This window comes from Bos indicus x Bos taurus, chromosome 2 (genome assembly GCF_003369695.1).
Source record: "Bos indicus x Bos taurus breed Angus x Brahman F1 hybrid chromosome 2, Bos_hybrid_MaternalHap_v2.0, whole genome shotgun sequence".
Lineage (NCBI taxonomy): Eukaryota > Metazoa > Chordata > Mammalia > Artiodactyla > Bovidae > Bos > Bos indicus x Bos taurus.
The window spans coordinates 8,730,496-8,750,717 of NC_040077.1; the positions used below are offsets into that span (position 1 = coordinate 8,730,496).

At 36.6% G+C, this 20,222-nt stretch overlaps 1 protein-coding gene across 2 annotated transcripts in view; it reads left to right on the top strand.

Annotated features, from left to right (window-relative positions):
* Positions 1-7,849, top strand: part of TFPI (tissue factor pathway inhibitor) — a 97,491-nt gene extending 89,642 nt beyond the window's left edge. Inside the window, exons 7-8 of one of the 2 annotated variants that reach the window (XM_027555761.1) lie at positions 6,641-6,820; positions 7,718-7,849. In XM_027555761.1, the coding sequence (XP_027411562.1) occupies positions 6,641-6,820; positions 7,718-7,827 (290 nt within the window). In that variant the 3' untranslated portion in view covers positions 7,828-7,849. The remainder of the gene's footprint in view (positions 1-6,640; positions 6,821-7,717) is intronic. The other variant, XM_027555769.1, reaches the window with a different exon arrangement.
* The last annotated feature ends 12,373 nt before the right edge of the window (positions 7,850-20,222 follow it).

Here is a 20,222-nt window from a genome sequence, read left to right on the forward strand (position 1 = left end):
TTATAATATAATTACATTTCAAAATACATTAGAAAACATTCCATCTTCTAAGTCAACTAATCTAGAAATAATAGAATTTGCCTTCTCTCTATCTGTCTCCCAACCCACATTCACTCTGGTGCTTAATTTTAGCCATTGCTGCTCTAACTGCAGTAGTTAGGGTTCTCTTATACTCTGCTCTTTTCATGTCTCCTATTGGATTCAGCTGACACATACCTGGTTGAATTTGTTTTATGTATAAAGATAGATAATAATTGCCTCTTTTATCTTTTTATATGTTCAGTCATTTATTAAGGTCTACATCATAAAATCAAATATGTTAGTATGCAAGGACCTTCTAATTTGGTCTGAATTTGCTGATAAAAGGAAGGATTTGGTACTCAGCTCCCTGAAACAATCTCAGAAGACAAAAAGCAATTTCTTCAACAAGTGATGAGGTGGTTCCTAAAACCTAAGTTGGTTGGTAAAATAGAAGCCTCAATATAGGCATGTAAAATAGTATACATGGACATCACCAGATGGTGAACACCGAAATCAGATCGATGATATTCTTTGCAGACAAAGACGGAGAAGCTCTATACAGTCAGCAAAAACAAGACCAGGAGCTGACTCTGGCTCAGATCATGAACTTCTTATTGCCAAATTCAGACTTAAATTGAAGAAAGTGGGGAAAGCCACTAGACTATTCAGGTATGACCTAAATCGAATCCCTTATGACTGTACAGTGGAAGTGAGAAATAGATCTAAGGGACTATATCTGATAGAATACCTGATGAATTATGGACAGAGGTGCGTGACATTGTACAGGAGACAGGAATCAAAACCATCCCCATGGAAAAGAAATGCAAAAAAGCAAAATGGCTGTCTGAGGATACCTTGAAATAGCTGTGAAAAGAAGGGAAGCAAAAAACAAAGGAGAAAAGGAAAGATATACCCATCTGAATGCAGAGTTCCAAAGAATAGCAAGGAGAGATAAGAAAGCCTTCCTCAGTGATCAATGCAAAGAAATAGAAGAAAACAAATGAATAGGAAAGACCAGAGATCTCTTCAAGAAAATTAGAGATAGCAAGGGAACATTTTATGCAAAGTTGGGCTCAATAAAGGACAGAAATGGTATGGACCTAACAGAAGCAGAAGATATTAAGAAGAGGTGGCAAGAATACACAGAAGAACTGTACAAAAAAGACCTTCACGGCCCAGATAATCACGATGGCGTGATCACTGACCTAGAGCCAGACATCCTGGAATGTGAAGTCAAGTGGGCCTTAGAAAGCATCACTACAAACAAAGATAGTGGAGGTGATGGAATTCCAGTTGAGCTGTTTCAAATCCTGAAAGATGATGCTGTGAAAGTGCTGCACTCAATATGCCAGCAAATTTGGAAAACTCAGCAGTGGCCACAGGACTGGAAAAGGTCAGTTTTCATTCCAATCCCAAAGAAAGGTAATGCCAAAGAATGCTCAAACTACCACACAGTATACTCATTTCACGCGCTAGTAAAGTAATGCTCAAAATTCTCCAAGCCAGGCTTAAGCAGTAAATGAACTGTGAACTTCCTGATGTTCAAGCTGGTTTTAGAAAAGGCAGAGGAACCAGAGATCAAATGGCCAACATCCGCTGGATCATGGGAAAAGCAAGAGAGTTCCAGAAAAGCATCTATTTCTGCTTTATTGACTATGCCAAAGCCTTTGACTGTGTGGATCACAATAAACTGTGGAAAATTCTGAAAGAGATGGGAATACCAGACCACCTGATCTGCCTCTTGAGAAACCTGTATGCAGGTAAGGAAGCAACAGTTAGAACTGGACATGGAACAACAGACTGGTTCCAAATAGGAAAAGGAGTCCAACAAGGCTGTGTATTGTCACCCTGATTATTTACCTTATATGCAGAGTACATCATGAGAAACACTGGGCTGGAGGAAGCACAAGCTGGGATCACGATTGCTGGGAGAAATATGAATAACCTCAGATATGCAGATGACAGCACCCTTATGGCAGAAAGTGAAGAGGAACTAAAAAGCCTCTTGATGAAAGTGAAAGAGGAGAGTGAAAAAGTTGGCTTAAAGTTCAACATTTAGAAAACTAAGATCATGGCATCTGGTCCCATCACTTCAATACAAATAGATGGGGAAACAGTGGAAACAGTGTCAGACTTTATTTTTCTGGGCTCCAAAATCACTGCAGATGGTATTGCAGCCATGAAGTTAAAAGACGCTTACTCCTTGAAAGGAAAGTTATGACCAACCTAGACAGCATATTAAAAAGCAGAGACATTACTTTGTCAACAAAGTTCCGTCTAGTCGAGGGTATCGTTTTTCCAGTAATCATGTATGGATGTGAGAGATGGACTATAAAGAAAGCTGAGCTCCGAAGAATTGATGCTTTTGAACTGTGGTGTTGGAGAAGACTCTTGAGAGTCCCTTGGACTGCAAGGAGATCCAACCAGTCCATCCTAAAGGAGATCAGTCCTGGGTATACATTGGAAGGATTAATGTTGAAGCTGAAACTCCAATACTTTGCCAAGAGCTGACTGATTGGGAAAAACCCTGATGCTGGGAAAGATTGAGGGCACGGGGAGAAGGGGATGTCAGAGGATGAGATGGTTGGATGGCATCACTGACTCAGTGGACATGGGTTTGGGTGGACTCTGGAGTTGGTGATGGACACGGACGCCTGGCGTGCTGCAGTTCATGGGGTCACAAAGAGTGGGACATGATTGAACAACTGAACTGAACTTAATACAGAATCAGAGACACCACATAAAGATTCAATGTAAGTACAAAATTAAAGGTTTACTGTATAAATTTTAAAGCTATTACATAAGCCAGTTTACATATAAAACTGGCTTTTGGAGCATCATCTTATAGTTTAGCAGTCATACTATATCAACTGCTATTCCTGGCAGAATATGAACTGATTCTGAATTCTGACATCTATCATAGACCCTCTAAATGGAAGCTAGCCAACTTGTTATTAATGGTGAAGTCAAGACAGTGCATTTGGTTATTAAATTCCCTTTGAAAATGAACAGAAGTCAGGTTAGTGTCTTTTATTCATCTTAAATTTCCACAAATTATAATCTAGACTAAAATATCACATTGTGCAACTACTTCAAAACCTTTATATTTTATTTCATTGTAGATATCAAAGTTTGGATTTTGAATAGGTAAGTGCCTTGTATTTATCTAGAATAAATATGTTAATTAAAAATAGTCCAGTTTATCTCCTGAAAGGGAGCAAAAAATTTCTATTTCTTCACCTTTAGAGATTGAATGAGATGATACTCAAGGACTCAATAAATCTGGAGCTATAATATCCTTGAGAAACCATCTGCTTCATTATTTTAATTCTGTTTTTTATACTAGCTTAATTCAATGATAGTCTTAACTGCTTCAAGCAGTTAATGACTTTAGGAGAAATGACTAAATGACTTTAGGAGAAATAATTTATGTAGTGGGTATAATTCATGTTTCTGAAGAGTAATGTCCTTTAAAATCTTCCCAACTGATGGTAATTTATTGCATTATTAGAACATAATTTTTTAAAATTTGAAATATTGAGTTGGCCAAAAAGTTCATTTGAGGCTTTTCATAAGATGTTATACAAAAACCCAAATGAAAAAGAAAAAGAAATCTTTGGCTTACCCAATACAGCCTTTTTCAAGGCTTAATTTCAAGCTATAACTCCCTATCAAAATGTTATTATCTCTCTATATTAACGGGTCAAATGTGAGTTGAGTCTGATGATCTGTTTAGGTAGTGATTAAAATAGGACAAACAAATGAAATAGTCATCAGATCAGTCATGGAGAAATACTTTCTGAGTGGGAGCTGCTATGTGCTAAGAGAGACAGTTAAGTCTGCACACCAGATCCCAGACTGTGAGAAGCAGCATTCCACATATCCTCTGATCCAGAAGTCACAAAGAGTTTCAGGCAGAGGTAATCTGATGCTTGAGGCAGTTCAGCAGGTAGTGAAACTCTGATGAACCTGTACTGTCAACTGTCTGCTTGCTTTCAAACTTATCCCCTGCATTATTCTTGCTCTTTCCCTTGGTTTCTGAGTAGTTTGGTCAGTGGCAAACTGTTGGAAGACTGGGTGACTAAAGGAAAACAGAGAAGTACGTCTCTCCACCAAAACTGTGGAATATTCTCCATGGTTTCAGATGAGACCAGGCGTGTTCTGGGTGGTATGGCCATAGACGCTCCATGGTTTCGGATCCCAGTGGAGAGACTGTTTTGGTTCTAGCTTTCAAGTGATGTTCCAGGCTCCTGGTATGATAGCAGAGGCACATTCCTTGTTACCCTTAATCTAGGAACTATAGCCCCAGATATACTATGCCAATTTGTCCTCACTTTGAAATAACACTGATTTTGTTATGGGGCCAGTTTTAATTTAGGTTGTGTGTTTGGCAAAAAGAGATGATTTGTTCCCTGTAATCAGAAATTTCTGTCTGTCCTGGAATAAGAAGTTTTAGAGCACTGCTATTAAGACATAATAAGTAACATTTGTGAAGATGTATACTACAAGGATATCTATAATATATGTATATATTATTATTTTCAACTTATTGTGAGCTAATATATTTTGTGTAAAAATGCTAAAGTGAAATAGATGTATAAATCATACCATGACACTTACACATCTACTATGAGGCATCTGTGGCTGCTTTTTGAGAATAATATTTAAAAGAAGAATAATTTCTTCTGTTTTCTCTGTTTCTCAAATCAGGCTAATTGCTTGTGGGGTATTTCATTTGTTTCTGAGCATGGGTGATAATTTTAGAAGGTCATGGAATTAGAAGCAATGGCAATTGATAACTATGTTATATTTTTGGCTATGGACTGATGAGAATCCACAACTTACCCACTGGAAAAGCTTTCACACAATATTGGGCTCAATTACAGCATATCTCTCCTAGGTTGTTATAAAATTCCTCTTACATTAACCATTTTTGGAGAAAAAAGACCTCAACATTTTCAGAAAATTAAGCACACATTCTCACCAAGTACATTTTAATTTTGTTTTAAGATGGCAGTAATAATGCTCTATAATCCCTAAATGAGGTGAGGCAAAACATAAATTAGACTACATGATTTTTAGTCAAGTTTTTTTACAAAATCCCAGGAGTTTCTTTTAAATCAGTGTCTATACACCTACTTAAAGATTAAGTAATACAATTTTAATGTGATTTCAGTTCTTGGAATTTGACACAAAATGTCACCTTTCTAAAGTGTTTATCATAAATTCTTCCCATAATATTTTCAATACTTCTCTTATATTTTCAAGAATTTCTCTTTTACATGAGACATTATATCTAGATACTCTAATCTTTATTTACATATCTAGAAGGTAGGAGGTTATAAAATTTTGTTTATCAATTTAAGATGTTTTTCACTTTTTTTCTCAGATTATTTTATTTATTTTTTAGTCTGTTTACCTGGGGTTCACTTGCCTTCAAACCAGTTCTTGCTTTTTGTACAAACTCTTTGCCTTCATTGCTACTGAATTCTTCAAAGTTCTATTTTCTGCCAATATTGTACATTCAGCATATCCTCTTCATCTGCATTTGCTGTACCATGTCTTGCTATATTGATTCCTGGCCTTCCACCAAATTATCTTCAGTTTTGGTTTACTAATAATATCAAGCAGTTTAGCTCTACAACGAAAAAGACTACCATCTTCCCCTCACTGACAGGAATTCCAGAAGGAGCTGAAAACTATCATCAGGCTGAAACCATTTTTATGCTTTGTCATAAGGAAATGAGCGATCCTTTCATTACCCTAGTTGTATTTTTTTCCTTCTATTTTTGAAAGTGGTTGGTCCCATTGACAGACTAGCCCATCTGTCTGGTTTAAACCTGTAAATGTGTGATCTTACCTGCCTTTAGCAATAGTCCTTCCTTTGCAAAAATGTCTAACTCATCTAGAACTGCTGGTTTAATTCACACACACAGAAAAAAAACTTACTACTAAGCCAAATAAATCATCTGGGTTCACTTTCCAAAGCTTAAGGTTAGAATTTGCTATACCTGAATCCCTGTGCTTTAAAATGTCATATGTTATGTCATTCAGAACTTTGGTCAGGGAATGACCTCTTCCTTATCTTCTGTTTGTTTCATACAGTGAGTAAATTTTTTGCTCATCAAGACTTTATTTGTGAAGTTGAATACTCATGAACAAATGATATATAAGCAATGATAATTTTTTAAAATGGATATGGTTAATAAATTTTCTTAAATTGTTGAATAGTGGTTGTTTACAGTGTTCTTGCTTGGAGAATCCCAGGGACAGGGGAGCCTGGTGGGCTGCCGTCTATGGTGTCACACAGAGTCGGACACGACTGAAGTGACTTAGCAATATTATGTAAAACTAGTTTCGTCAGATGAAGAGTAATCCTGGCACTTTTCTTTAACAGATGCACCTACTTTCATATTTACTGGAGAAAGGTCTCAGTATAGTGAACGCTTGGAGACTGGCTAAGCATTTTCCTGGAATTGAAATATATGAATTTTATGTTATTCATTCAGATTACTGTTTCACATAAACATGCCTAATAAGACTAATCTACAAACAATAAATATGAAAGTTTCAGACTAACTATTATATATGACTTACTATGTTTTCTTTATCTTTTTAGAATTTAATGGCCCCTCCTGGTGTCTGACCCCAGCAGATAGGGGATTGTGTCAAGCCAATGTGACCAGATTCTACTACAATTCAGTCATTGGGAATTGCCTCCCATTTAAGTACAGTGGATGTGGAGGGAATGAGAACAATTTTACCTCTAGAAAAGCATGTGTTAGGGCTTGTAAAAAAGGTATAGAGGGCATTCTCCCATTAATTCACTACTGTTTAAGATAATAATTGCATTGAAATCATGAATGAATTTTAATCTGGGAAAGTATGAAATTAGTTCTATTTATGATAAGAAATAATATTTTCATTTAACTGTGTCTTCTCAACTACATTTTAATAATATTGCCAGATACGTTAACTGCAGTTCCTTTCAATGTATCTTCCTCCCCCAGAAAAATTTAAACAAAAGATTTTATTTTTTTAATGTTTATATACTAAGCTTTCATTTTAAAGGATTATACCAAAATATCTCTAAGCTTTCTAATGCATAGAAATTTAATGTATTTATTTTCTTCTGAAAATAAAAATGATCCATATTTATAGAATGTGTGCATGCTAAATCACTTTAGTCATGTCCAACTCTTCATGACCCATGGACCATAGCCACCAGGCTCCTCTGTCCATGGGATTTTCCAGACAAGAATACTGGAATGGGTTGCTATGCCCTCCTCCAGGGGATCTTCACAACCCAGGGATCAAATCAAGTTTCTTAAGTCTCCTGCATTGGCAGGTAGACTCTTTACTACTAACGTCACCTGGGAAGCCCATTTATAGAGTGTTAATATGTAAATAAAAATCATCTATAACTCCACTCAGTCATGTTACAGCCACATGTCCACTTTAATAAAATAAGCATTAATTTCTAACTGAAGATGAATAATAAAAATCAATAATGTTTACCCATTTATGCAAACTGACATCCTTAGAAAGAGGATGTTTACACAAAGAAATAGACAAATGACTGTTAAACCAATTACACTTTTTTGATTTAAAACACTAAAAGATAATTTGAAGAAATTTTAGATTATGTTTTGTTGTTAGTTTATCATGTATAAATTTATTTATCTTCCTTTTCTAGGTTTCATCCAAAGAATATCAAAAGAAGGATTAATTAAAACCAAAAGAAAAAGAAAGATGCAGCGAGTGAAATTAGAATATAAATTTGTTACATTACAACATTATTCCTAATAAACATTTTGGACAAACATTTTCATTGTGATTCTTATTGTTTCTCTCCTGAAATCTTTTTAATGAAAATCTCATGAATCTTCTATGCATATATTACCTGCTATTAATACATTTACATCAGAGTTCCTTTTCTAATCTAATCAAATTGCTTATTCTGTGGCTATAACTTATTAACTGTCTACCATGAATTTATTATTCTCTTGATTCCTTTCTAACTATCTGCCATTTAACTACAATTTATCATACTGTTGGCCCCATCGAGTCAGTCTGTTTTACCATCTGGTGGTTATCTGTTTGAGAATATGTCATCACTTATTTGTTTTTATCACATATACAATTATATTCTTTATAGCCTATGTTCAGATTAACAAATATAACTATTAAAGATCAAGTGGTTTGGGGTTTAACATTTAAAATGGTGGCAAGCATGTTTTTCTGATTAAGATCACTCAATATTACATTAGAAAGAGCTAGTAACAACAGAATTCTACCAGATGATTCACTCCCTAGACATACTTTGCTCCTTTTACACTAACCAGCGCTTCAAACAATCCTAAGCCAAATCATATCTGAACAAAGAGAGTCAACTCTGTGTCATGTGCCTGCCTGATTTTGATTGATGTAACTTTTGTGTGCTTCTGGCCCATCTTATCAGTAAAGAGGGTTGAACAGTTGTGTGTTAAATACAGATCATGATAAGAAAAGTCCTGGTGGAAAAGAGAAGTTTTTAATGACAACCTGAAAGAAATTATTTATGTACTTTCTAATTTTATTGTTTGACAAAATTTTCTCTTCCCAAAATGGCAAGAATATATAAACCTCCCGAAACCTATTCATTTATAATTAGGCTTTGCACACAATGCAACCAGTAATTCATGCTTTAATAAATGTCATACTATTTCTGTAAAAAAGGAAGACAAAATTATCAGGAAGGAAAAGTCTCCTAGAAAAATGCGTATTATTCACTCTCAAGCTTTTAACATTTATCTGGAGTTAATTCAGTTTATCTAGATCCATACCTTTCCTTCTCTGCTGAGTCATGTATAGTTTGAGATCTCAAGAGCCTTGTTCACTGCAAATTTCACATTTAAATTTGAACTTGTCATCTAGAAACAACTAACCACTTTGTCCATTTAGTTTAGCTTAACGACTTCTCTCTAGTAATAGCAAATAAATTCTGCTTGTTCCTCAGTCTTGAAAGTTTGAACCCAATTTTGATTTCTTCTTTTCCCTCATATACAGCTTATAATCAGTCTCTAAACACTGTTGATTGTTTTGTCATAAAGTTCATCTAACTCCCAGTCTTTTTATCTCTACTTCATTCTTCACATCATTACTGATTTAATTCTTAAGAATTAACTTGTGTGTTTCACTACTACTCAGAATCCTTCAATGATTCATTAATTGGTACTTAACTTCACCCTATCCTCCCAATTTAATTTTGATATATGTATGTATTTGTACTTACCTACACTACTCGTTCATGACCATCTCAGTTTAATTAAAATGGTACTCATAGATCACTGAAAGTATATCTCATTACTTAGTTTATTCATGCTGATTTCATATTTTTAAAATGTGATCCCTTCCAGATCATTCATGTGAAATCAGACAAGCTGATGTGAACTATAAAATCACTATCTTTTGAGGCATAATATGAAGAATCCTAATATACATCCTATGTCATAAAAATTGTATCAGTACAAAATAATGTCAATTTTTTCACGTGAGAAAATTTTTATATCTTGTTTTCAAATATTCAGTACATAAGCACATAAATAACTGCCTTAAATTGAGTCTTTTATGGAATTTGAAAGGTTTTGAAATCAAAATCTCTTGTGAAATATGTCTATTGTCTTTTATACATGGATAGCAACACCTTTAAGTAAATGTAAACTCTTCTTAGGTCAAGTGGCAAGTTGCCACCAAGGACATACAAATAGCATATTGGTGACTTGATGATTTTCCCCAACAACTATTCATAACTTCATTACTTAGTCAAAAGACATACACTGAGAGATGGTTTGCAATGTTTAATGCATGTGAATATGTTTACTGTGTTTTTAAATAAGATTGTCTCTGGTGGTTTTGTCTTCCCATATTTTGCATAATCAAATGCATCTAACTGTGAATTTTATATAGAATTACATTATATAGCATCTGATGCTTATTTACCAACTTTGTTTATTTTGTTTAAAATTAACAGGTTATACTGAAAATTGATAAAATGTTTTTATTTTTTACTGTATAAGCAATAAAATATATTATCCTAAATAATAAAGTGTGACTGTTATACTTACATTAGACTTAAAAAAATAAAAATTAATGATCTTCAGTTATTGCAAAGGTAAAGAGTTCTAAGACAAAGAAACAAATCATTCCACAAGCTGCACTCTACTTGTCTCCATCTATATATTCTACATTTATTCTATTCCATATGTATTTCTACCAGTCATCTAATTATATAAATATAATATATTCAAATATATATTATATGACAACACATTATATAAATGACTTCCAATCTTGACTAGCCTGTCCAGTTTTCATACCAGAGGAAAGAAAATGACATTAAAATAACCAACCATTTAAGGAACTTTCTGATTTTTTCACCTTCTTTCTCAAGAACTTGAGCAAAAACATGTCTTAGTTGACTTCCCTGCAGTTTCCTGTGCTTAGGAAACCTTGATTCTTATCAGCCCTTCAGGCCCAACCTCTGAACTATTCTAATCACATAGCTGAAGTATTGGCTAGAACACCACTTTTAAATTAAAAAGTAGTATTTATACCACTTTAAAAATACACAATGATTCATCTTACCAAAGAAAGACAAATGTACAGACATTTAATTGTATAATGTAACAATAAGTTAGGACAATGAATATGGTCTCCTCATCACTTTTCTTAAAAATGAGAAAAATTCTGACTCACATAGTCAGAAAAAATTATGGATATTTTTTGTCAAAATTGAAAAAGTCAAAGGTATTTGACTTCAGTATTGATGGATTCAGAACCTCATGTTATCAAAACTCAGTCTCTCTTCACTTCTAATTCTGCTGCCAAACATTTTTTTTTTTTGCTTTTATTTTCTAGCCTCAAAGATTTCAAGATGACTTCCAGAATTTAAGTCCCTTTAAGCTCAGAGTAAAGTTTTCTAGAAAAGTTTGAACTCTCTTACCTCAAAAAATTGAATTAAAATTCTGGCCTCAGGCATGACCAATGAAAGAAATAATTGATAAGCTAGACTTCATTAAAATTAAAAGATTCTGCTCTACAAAAGACAGTATCAAGAGCTTAGAAGACAAGCTACAGCCTAGGAGAAAATGCAGAAACACGTTGGATAAAGGACTGCTATTGAAAATATACAAAAAACTCTTAAATCTCAAGAATAAGAAAACAATCCTATTAAAAATAGATCAAAGACCTTAACGGACATCTAAAAAAACCTATGGAGATGGCAAACAAGTTTATGAAAAGATGTTCCATGTCATATGTCATCATGGAAATGTAAATTAAGACAACAATGAGTTACTGTACACACTCATTAGGATGGTTAAAATAAGATGCATGATACCACCAAAATCTGGAAAAGATGTGGTAAAGCAAGAGCAACTCATTCTTTGCTGCTAGGAATGTAAGACAGTACAGCTACTTTGGAAGGCAGTTTGACAACTTCTTTTTATACTGCTCATGGGGTTCTCAAGGCAAAAATACTAACGTGGTTTGCCATTCCCTTCTCCAGATCAAATTGCCAACATCTGTTGGATCATAGAAAAAGCAAGAGTTACAGAAAAACCTCTACTTCTGCTTTATTGACTATGCCAAAATCTTTGACTGTGTTGATCATAACAAACTGTGAAAAATTTTCAAGAGATGGGAATATCAGACTACATTACCTGCCTCCTGAGGCATCTGTATGCAGTTCAAGAAGCAACAGTTAGAACTAGACATGAAACAATGAACTGGTTCCAAATTGGGAAAGGAGTACATGAGGGCTGTATATTGCCACCCTGCTTATTTAACTGACATGCAGAGCACATTATGCAAAACCAGGCTGGATGAAGCACAAGCTGTAATCAAGATTACTGGGAGAAACATTAATAACCGCAGATATGCAGATGACACCGCACTTATGGTAGAAAGCCATAAGAGGAAGAGGACTGGAGAGCCTCTTGATGAAAGTGAAAGAGGAGAGCGAAAAAGTTGGCTTAAAACTCAACATTCAAAAAACTAAGATCATGACATCTGGTCCCATCACTTCATGGCAGATAGATGGAGAGACAATGGAAATAGTGAGAGACTTTATTTTCTTGGGCTCCAAAATCACTGCAGATGGTGACTGCAGCCATGAAATTAAAGGTGCTTGCTCCTTGGAAGCAACCTAGGCAGCATTTTAAAAAGCAGAGACATCACTTTGCCAAGTCCATCTAGTCAAACGTCCATCTAGTCAAAGCTATGGTTTTTCTAGTAGTCATGTATGCATGTGAGAGTTGGACTATAAAGAAAGCTGAGCGCCAAAGAATTGATGCTTTTGAACTGTGGTGTTGGAGAAGACTCTTGAGAGTCCCTTAGATTGCAAGGAGATCCAACCAGTCGATCCTAAAGGAAATCAGTCCTGGATATTCATTGGAAGGACTGATGCTGATGCAGAAGCTCTAATACTTTGGCCACCTGATGTGAAGAACTGACTCACTTGAAAAGACCCTGATTCTGGGAAAGATTGAAGGCATGAAGAGAAAGGGACGACAGAGGATGAGGTGGTTGGATGGCATCACCAACTGAAAGGAAATGAGTTTGAGTAAGCTCCGGGAGTTGGTGATGGACAGGGAAGCCTGGTGTGCTGCTGTCCATGGGGTCACAAAGACGCAGACACGACTGAGTGACTAACACTTTCACTTTCGGAGATGAAAAGAAAATTCTAAAGGACAGGGGAAAATGTGAAGGAATAGGTCACATATAGATAAGGAGGAATAAAAAAGGTATTGTGCATCTCAATGACAAGAATGGAAGGAAGCCAGAATAAAGTTGGATGTGGAAGTCTGAGGGATGAGGAATCACTGTTTACTTTATTACATACATTTAGTGCTAACTGATCTTTCAGTTACATGCCTAGAGTGCTTTGCTGAAAAATAGAAGTTAATTAAAATGAACATAAAGTTGTTCAAGGTTTTCACTTTCCATCAGGGGCTGTGGGGAAATTTTCTGAATTGTGAACTAGGAGATATTGTTTCTTGTATTAAGACTGACACTACCTCGTGGATGAATTTGTCATCTGATTTGTTTACCACACATTGACCCATCTTTAGAAACAGTGTTTTGGATTTGACTGCTTATAAGGATTCTTCTAGTTTGGCACTTTAGTATTTTATGAAAATGCTCTCTATTTAAAAGCTAAACAAATGTAAAGATATTCTGTGCTTAGAAAACAAAAGTCAAGATCGTCTAGGCTCTTCTCTTAGTAGTAACCACATCCCTTGTAAGGTAAAGAGATTATTTACATCCAGTCATCTGCTATACTTCTGCAAAGCTTGCCTTATTCAAACTGACTCCACCTGTTGCAGATTTCTTTTTCAGTGCCTTCTCAGTGCTAAGTCATGTCCAACTCTTTGCGACCCCAAGGGCTGTACCCTGCCAAGTTCCTCTGTCCATGGAATTTACTAGGCAAGAGTACTGAAGTGGGTAGCCATTCCCTTCTCCAGGGGATTTTCCCAAGCCAGGGATCAAACCTAGGTCTCCCGCATTGCAGGCAGATTCTTTACTGTCTGAACCACAAGAAAGTCCCAAGAATCTGGGAACAAGCTGCCATTTCTTCCTCCAAGGGATCTTCCAGGCCCAGGGATTAAGCCCGCGTCTCCTGTTCTTTACCACTGAGCCACCTGGGAAGCCCATTCAATGCCTGATTAGTCCCTAAACAACAAAAGGTCTTTATTTTGTTTTATGAGAAGCTTCCAAAAGTACTATTTTACAAAGTAAAGTGTTTCCCCAACAAAGTAGGGGCCCTACTTTGGAAGATTCTAAACGCCTTAATATGTGACTTTCACTTCTGCTAAAAAAATTTCTGAACCATCAATTTTTCCCCTCTTAAGATTGTATACAATCTAGAGAAAATAATGTATATCCTTCTGATTGATAGTGTTTGAGGCATTTTAAGTTCATAAAACATTTTGAAACAATTTTGGAAACACTTGTCTCTTTTAATAATCATTCTTAAAAGAGCTACCAAATTTAATGAAGAGTAAATTATTTCTAGTACCAAATATTTTATTTCAATCTACAGTTTATTCTAATAAGCTTTAAGAAAATCCCATTGGACCAAAGTTAACCCATTCTTGTCAACATAACTTTTTCATTTGCTCTTCTTACAATGAAGTAACATCAGCTAAGTCAGTTATGAACCTGGGTGTCTTTGGGATTTTAACCCATATTTGATCTGTATTTTCATAAAGAGTTTAATTTCAACTTGCTGACCTCTCTCTTAAGCTGCAGGTGCTCTCAAATTACAAGCCAGAGGAAACTGCTACTTCCTTCTTAGTCAATTATTGGAATCAGAAAGCAAGAATTTTGACTTTCAAAAATGAATTTAACATATTCCCCATTCTCAACAGAATGTTCTACAAAATTTATAAATCACTCTAGGGAGATTTCCAGAGAGTTTCAAAATGTGAACAGCTGTGAGCTACCTAAATGACCCATTTTGCCAAGAAGTTTCTACTCCAGAGATGAAGTAATAAACCGTTACCAGTTTTTACTTAAACTATCTGCCACTGTTCAATGAGAAAGTTTGTAGAGTTATAAAGCGATGTATATGTTAGGACAATTTTTATTTAATATTTTGCTTTTTCTCCTCCACAAGCGATACACATACATAATCACTTAATCAGGAAGAAAAATCTTTACAATCCATTAAATCCCACAGCTTCCCTTATCTATGTATTCTATGTGCAAAGTTGCTTCAGTTGTGTCCAACTCTGTGCAACCCCATGTGCTGTAGCTGCCAGGCTTCTCTGTCCATGGGATCCTCCAGGCAAGAATACTGGAGTGGGTTGCCTATGCCCTCCTCCAGGGGATCTTCTTGACTCAGGGGTTGAACCCATGTCTCTTATATCTCCTACATTAGCAGATGGGCTCTTTACGACTGGTGGCTCAGAGGTTAAAGCATCTGCCTGCAATGTGGGAGACCTGGGTTCGATCCCTGGGTCGGGAATTTCCCCTGGAGAAGGGCATAGGCAACCCACTCCAGTATTCTTGCCTGGAGAATCCCATGGACGGAGGAGTCTGGTGGGATACAGTCCAAGGGATCGCAAAGGGTCGGACACAACTGAGTGACTTCACTTCACTTCACTTATTTACGACTAGCGCCACCTGGGAAGCCCATCTCTTATCTATACTGGCTGCCAATAAACTGTCAGACATAAATGAGAAAATGTAAATATTATGCAAGAAAAACATGAAATACCAATCATATGCAATAATAATGAGTATAGGATTTGGATTCGAATCAATTTGGATTTGCACTCAATTAGCCTTACCTCCGGAGAGGGCAATGGCACCCCACTCCAGTACTCTTGCCTGGAAAATCCCATGGACGGAGAAGCCTGGTGGGCTGCAGTCCATGGGATCGCTAAGAGTCGGACAAGACTCAGCGACTTCACTTTCACTTTTCACTTTCCTGCATTGGAGAAGGAAATGGCAACCCACTCCAGTGTTCTTGCCTGGAGAATCCCAGGGACGGGGGAGCCTGGTGGGCTGCCGTCTAGGGGGTCGCACAGAGTCGGACACGACTGAAGCGACTTAGCAGCAGCAGCAGCAGCAGCCTGACCTCACTTTGCCAACAAAAGTCAAGGCTGTGGTTTTTCCAGTGGTCATGTATGGATGTGAGAGTTGGACTGTGAAGAAAGCTGAGTGCCAAAGAATTGATGCTTTTGAACTGTGGTGTTGAAGAAGACTCTTGAGAGGCCCTTGGACTGCAAGGAGATCCAACCAGTCCATTCTGAAGGAGATCAGCCCTGGGATTTCTTTGGAAGGAATGATGCTAAAGCTGAAACTCCAGTACTTTGGCCACCTCATGCAAAGAGTTGACTCACTGGAAAAGACTCTGATGCTGGGAGGGATTGGGGGCAGGAGGAGAAGGGGACGACAGAAGATGAAATGGCTGGATGGCATCACTGACTCCATGGATGTGAGTCTGAGTGAACTGTGGGAGTTGGTGATGGACAGGGAGGCCTGGCGTGCTGCGATTCATGGGGTTGCAAAGAGTCGGACACGACTGAGCGACTGAACTGAACTGAACTGAGCCTGAGCCTTCTTTGTCTGTGAAACGATTACCAGGGTCAATGGGAGCACACATGCATCGTATAGTGCTTGCTACATTGTAAGGTTTGATATTACAACTTGTAAGATGGTTATTATTTCCAAGAGTTTTAGAATATAGTTTCAGTTTCAGTTTCCTCTGTCGTCCCCTTCTCCTCCTGCCCCCAATCCCTCCCACCATCAGAGTCTTTTCCAGTGAGTCAACTCTTTGCATGAGGTGGCCAAAGTACTTTAAGCTGCAACAATTATTCAAATAACTTAGACAATTAAAAGAGTAGGAAATTTTAGGTAATTTTTTTTTTTTACCAAAGCAACAACTTTATAAAATGGGATTACTATAAGTAATTTTACTGTTAACAATATTAGTAGCAGAAAATTGTATATTTAAAAAATTTTTTTAAAGTTTAATTGTTTTTGAGATAACTGCCTAAGAGGTGCTAATAATATTTTTAATATGGAACATGGATAAAAGGGGTACAAACTAGTGAATGTTCTTTTAATTTTTCTAATGAACTTTTGTAAAACTCATCCTAAAATACTCAAATATATCTTATGTTGCTAAGAAATGTTGTTTAAAAAATGACGATCATTATTCCTTGTGTTATCCTTCCAAATATTCAGAAACTTATACTATATTATTCACATGTGAATAATATGGGAAATGTGTGCTCTGAATGGAAACCAGATTATGAATTGATCTGAATGGAAAAATAATCAACTTTCCTTTCTGAATGCTGTGCTGTTTTTCTATATTGCTAATACTCATTATTTAATATTTCTCACTTTGCCACACCTAACTGAAACTCTAGTAACCAGTATCATTTGACTTATAGTCCATATAATTTTATTCAAGAAATACCTGAAGTAGTTTGCCAGATTAAATATTTTGCTCATAATGTTGTGATGAAGGAGGACTGATTCCAAAACTAAACACCTTAATTTCCAAGTTCCAGTTCTCCCAATTTCCAGTTGTGACAACTTGCTAAGATTCTATTCTCTCATCTGAAATTAAAAATAAAATCTTATTCAGAGTTAAAGAAAATATCTAAAGCACATAGCATATTTCTGGGAAAATGCCAGTCATCAACAATATTACACTTCCTCAATTTATCCTGAAACAGAAGGAAGTTTCCAGAAGCACTACTAAGTACTTACAGATACACTAATTAGTAACCATGCAAAGTTGAATTTGTTTTTATGCTTCTTTACAATTAACCCCCCAAAAGAGGGTCCTCCAACCATAGTATTTTTAATTTTCTGAATAGTGACATATAACCATGAGAATGCAAATCAAGGACACCATATATAAGGAAACATAGTTAACACTGTGAACATTAACTTTGCAGAAAAGGCATAGAAACATTTCCCAGGGAAAGATTTTCATACTTGCTTCCTTACGCCATCCCACCACCGCAGCCTCACCCAGACACACAGAATAAAGCATAAAACTTGATTTGAGTGCATGACCCATTGCCAAAAGATTAAAATACAAATTCCTTATCACAGTCTATGTGATCCTACTTACAATGTCCTGATATACTTGGGTGGAATTCTCTTCTTGTTCACAGGTCTCTGGACTCTAGGAACTATTAAGGTCCTGCACCTGAACAGGTTTTGCTTACTTGTGCTAGTATTCCTAGTAAACTCTGCTTTGGTGCCCTTCCCCCAACCCACAATGAGCTGGTGCATTCATCTCCCTGTTGCTGGGAGAACTGGCTGCTAATAGCTCTCACGGGCATCATTGTCCCCAGCTGACAGTAGTTACTTCCCCTAGATATTATGCTCCCCAGAGTGGCTCATGCTGCTGCTGCTGCTAAGTCACTTCAGTCGTGTCCGACTCTGTGCGACCCCCTAGACGGCAGCCCACCAGGCTCCCCCGTCCCTGGGATTCTCCAGGCAGGAACACTGGAGTGGGTTGCCATTTCCTTCTCCAATGCATGAAAGTGAAAAGTGAAAGTGAAGTCGCTCAGTCGTGCCCGACTCTTAGCAACCCCATGGACTACAACCTTCCAGGCTCCTCCGTCCATGGGATTTTCCAGGCAAGAGTACTGGAGTAGGGTGCCATTGCCTTCTCTGAGAGTGGCTCATACAAGGACTGAAAAGAAGCTATGAAAGACAAACTCCTGTGCATCAAGAGAGGACAAATCTTACATGCAATTTACACTCCAAAGCCCTTGTCCTATGCATTAGGCCAAATCCAGATTTTACCTGAGACCGCATGCTTGCTCACCTCCTTCTTCTTCCAATCCTGCTTCATTCCCTTCTTTAATGCTTTTCAGTAAGTTTGCGACCCCATGGACTGTAGCATACTAGGCTTCTCAGTCCATGGGATTTTCCAGGCAAGAGTACTGGAGTGGGTTGCCATTTCCTTCTCCATTTCAGTAAGTTATGGAAGCTCAAATCCCTCCCTCAAGATCTGTTCTTGGACCCTATGGAGAACAGACTCCTTTCTAATTTGTGGAATAGCTCCTATTTCTTGAATTTTAGGTTCCAGAGTAATTATTACCTTCAGAAAACGCTCTTCTACAAAAAATATGTCCACCGTCTATCCCTCCCTTCCTATCTACTCAGCCCTGGGTCTCTTTCAGTCATTGAACATACTGCCTTTTACCAATCTGAGTAGCTGAGCAATATGAATAAAAATAAGTGTTTTTCTATTAATAACTGTCTACCTGAAGATACAAAGTAAATTCTTGAGAGCAGAGACCATGTCCCTATTATCAAGCTTTGTACTCCCAGTATCTATCCAAATGCTGGGCACATAGCAGATGATCAGTTAATATGAAAATCAATTAGCATCCAAATGGATGGCTCTACTTCGGAAACTTTGCTTTCTGATGACATAACTGTTTAGAGAGATATATCTCAGGGGTAATTAATATGCTCCCAAACACTGTGTCTCAAATGTCAGCTGAATTAAGCCAGAGTAGGTTTATAATCAATTAATTGCTGATGTTTTTTTCCTAACACATAGTGGTAAAACAAAGATTTTTTATGCTTAAATATAGTGAGGTCCTTGTTTATCAAATGTGACACTTGTTACTCTGTTTTGAGATTTTGAAAATGTGATTTGTATTCCTGATCAGATAGGAGTTAATCCACTTTAACCTAGCCATAGGTTCAGAGCTGTCTAGCTTTAGATCATTTCAAATGTTTAAATATATATATATGTCACGTGTATGTGGTACGTACATTCATTGGAAGACAAAAGGTAGTGGGTCGTTTTAATTTGAAATATTTCATTTATATTGTTTCAACGTTTAATGATTCTTTTGCCTTTGCATCTAAATAGTGTATGAAGGACATATTCTTTTCACTGTATATAAAATGATACCTTAATTGTATAGTACACACTAAGTACCTACCCATTATAACTCTAGCCATCATGTGCATCAGAATGTTTTCTTAGGAATATTCCCTTGTTATTGAGATTTTGATTTCAAGAAAAAAGCCAATAATAATTTCATTTTTTTTTATTTCACTGAGAGCAACTTTAGCAATTTGAGGATGCTTAACACTAGATGGCAGGATAAGACTGTAGATTCCCAACTCCTCAACACTATTAAAAAACAATACTTTCTCAAAGGTGCTAAGAATTCTTAGGCAAATACACTATATTCTTCTTTAATATATGCATTATATATAGTTCTGGGCTTCCCTGTTTATTCAGACGGTAAAGAATCTGCCTGCAATGCAGGAGACCTGGGTTCGATCCCTGGGTTGTGACGATCCCCTGGAGGAGGGCATGGCAACCCATTCCAGTATTCTTGCCTGGAAAATTCTATGGATGGAGGAGCCTCGTGGGCTACAGTCCATAGGGTGGCAAGAGCTGGACACGACTAAGTGACTAAGCACAGCACAACATATAGTTCTACATTCCTTTATATTTAAGAGTTTTCACTGTACATAATATAGTGATATTAAACATGAATAAATTATTGAAAAGAAAATATAACTTGCTAATAATTTTAGAAGTTATATAAATATGATAATAGCTGAATAAAATAATCTGTGCTGGGAAAACCTTCATTGTATTTGGCATTCTTAGAACTTGATTAAATTTTTAACCAAACTATAAAGATGTG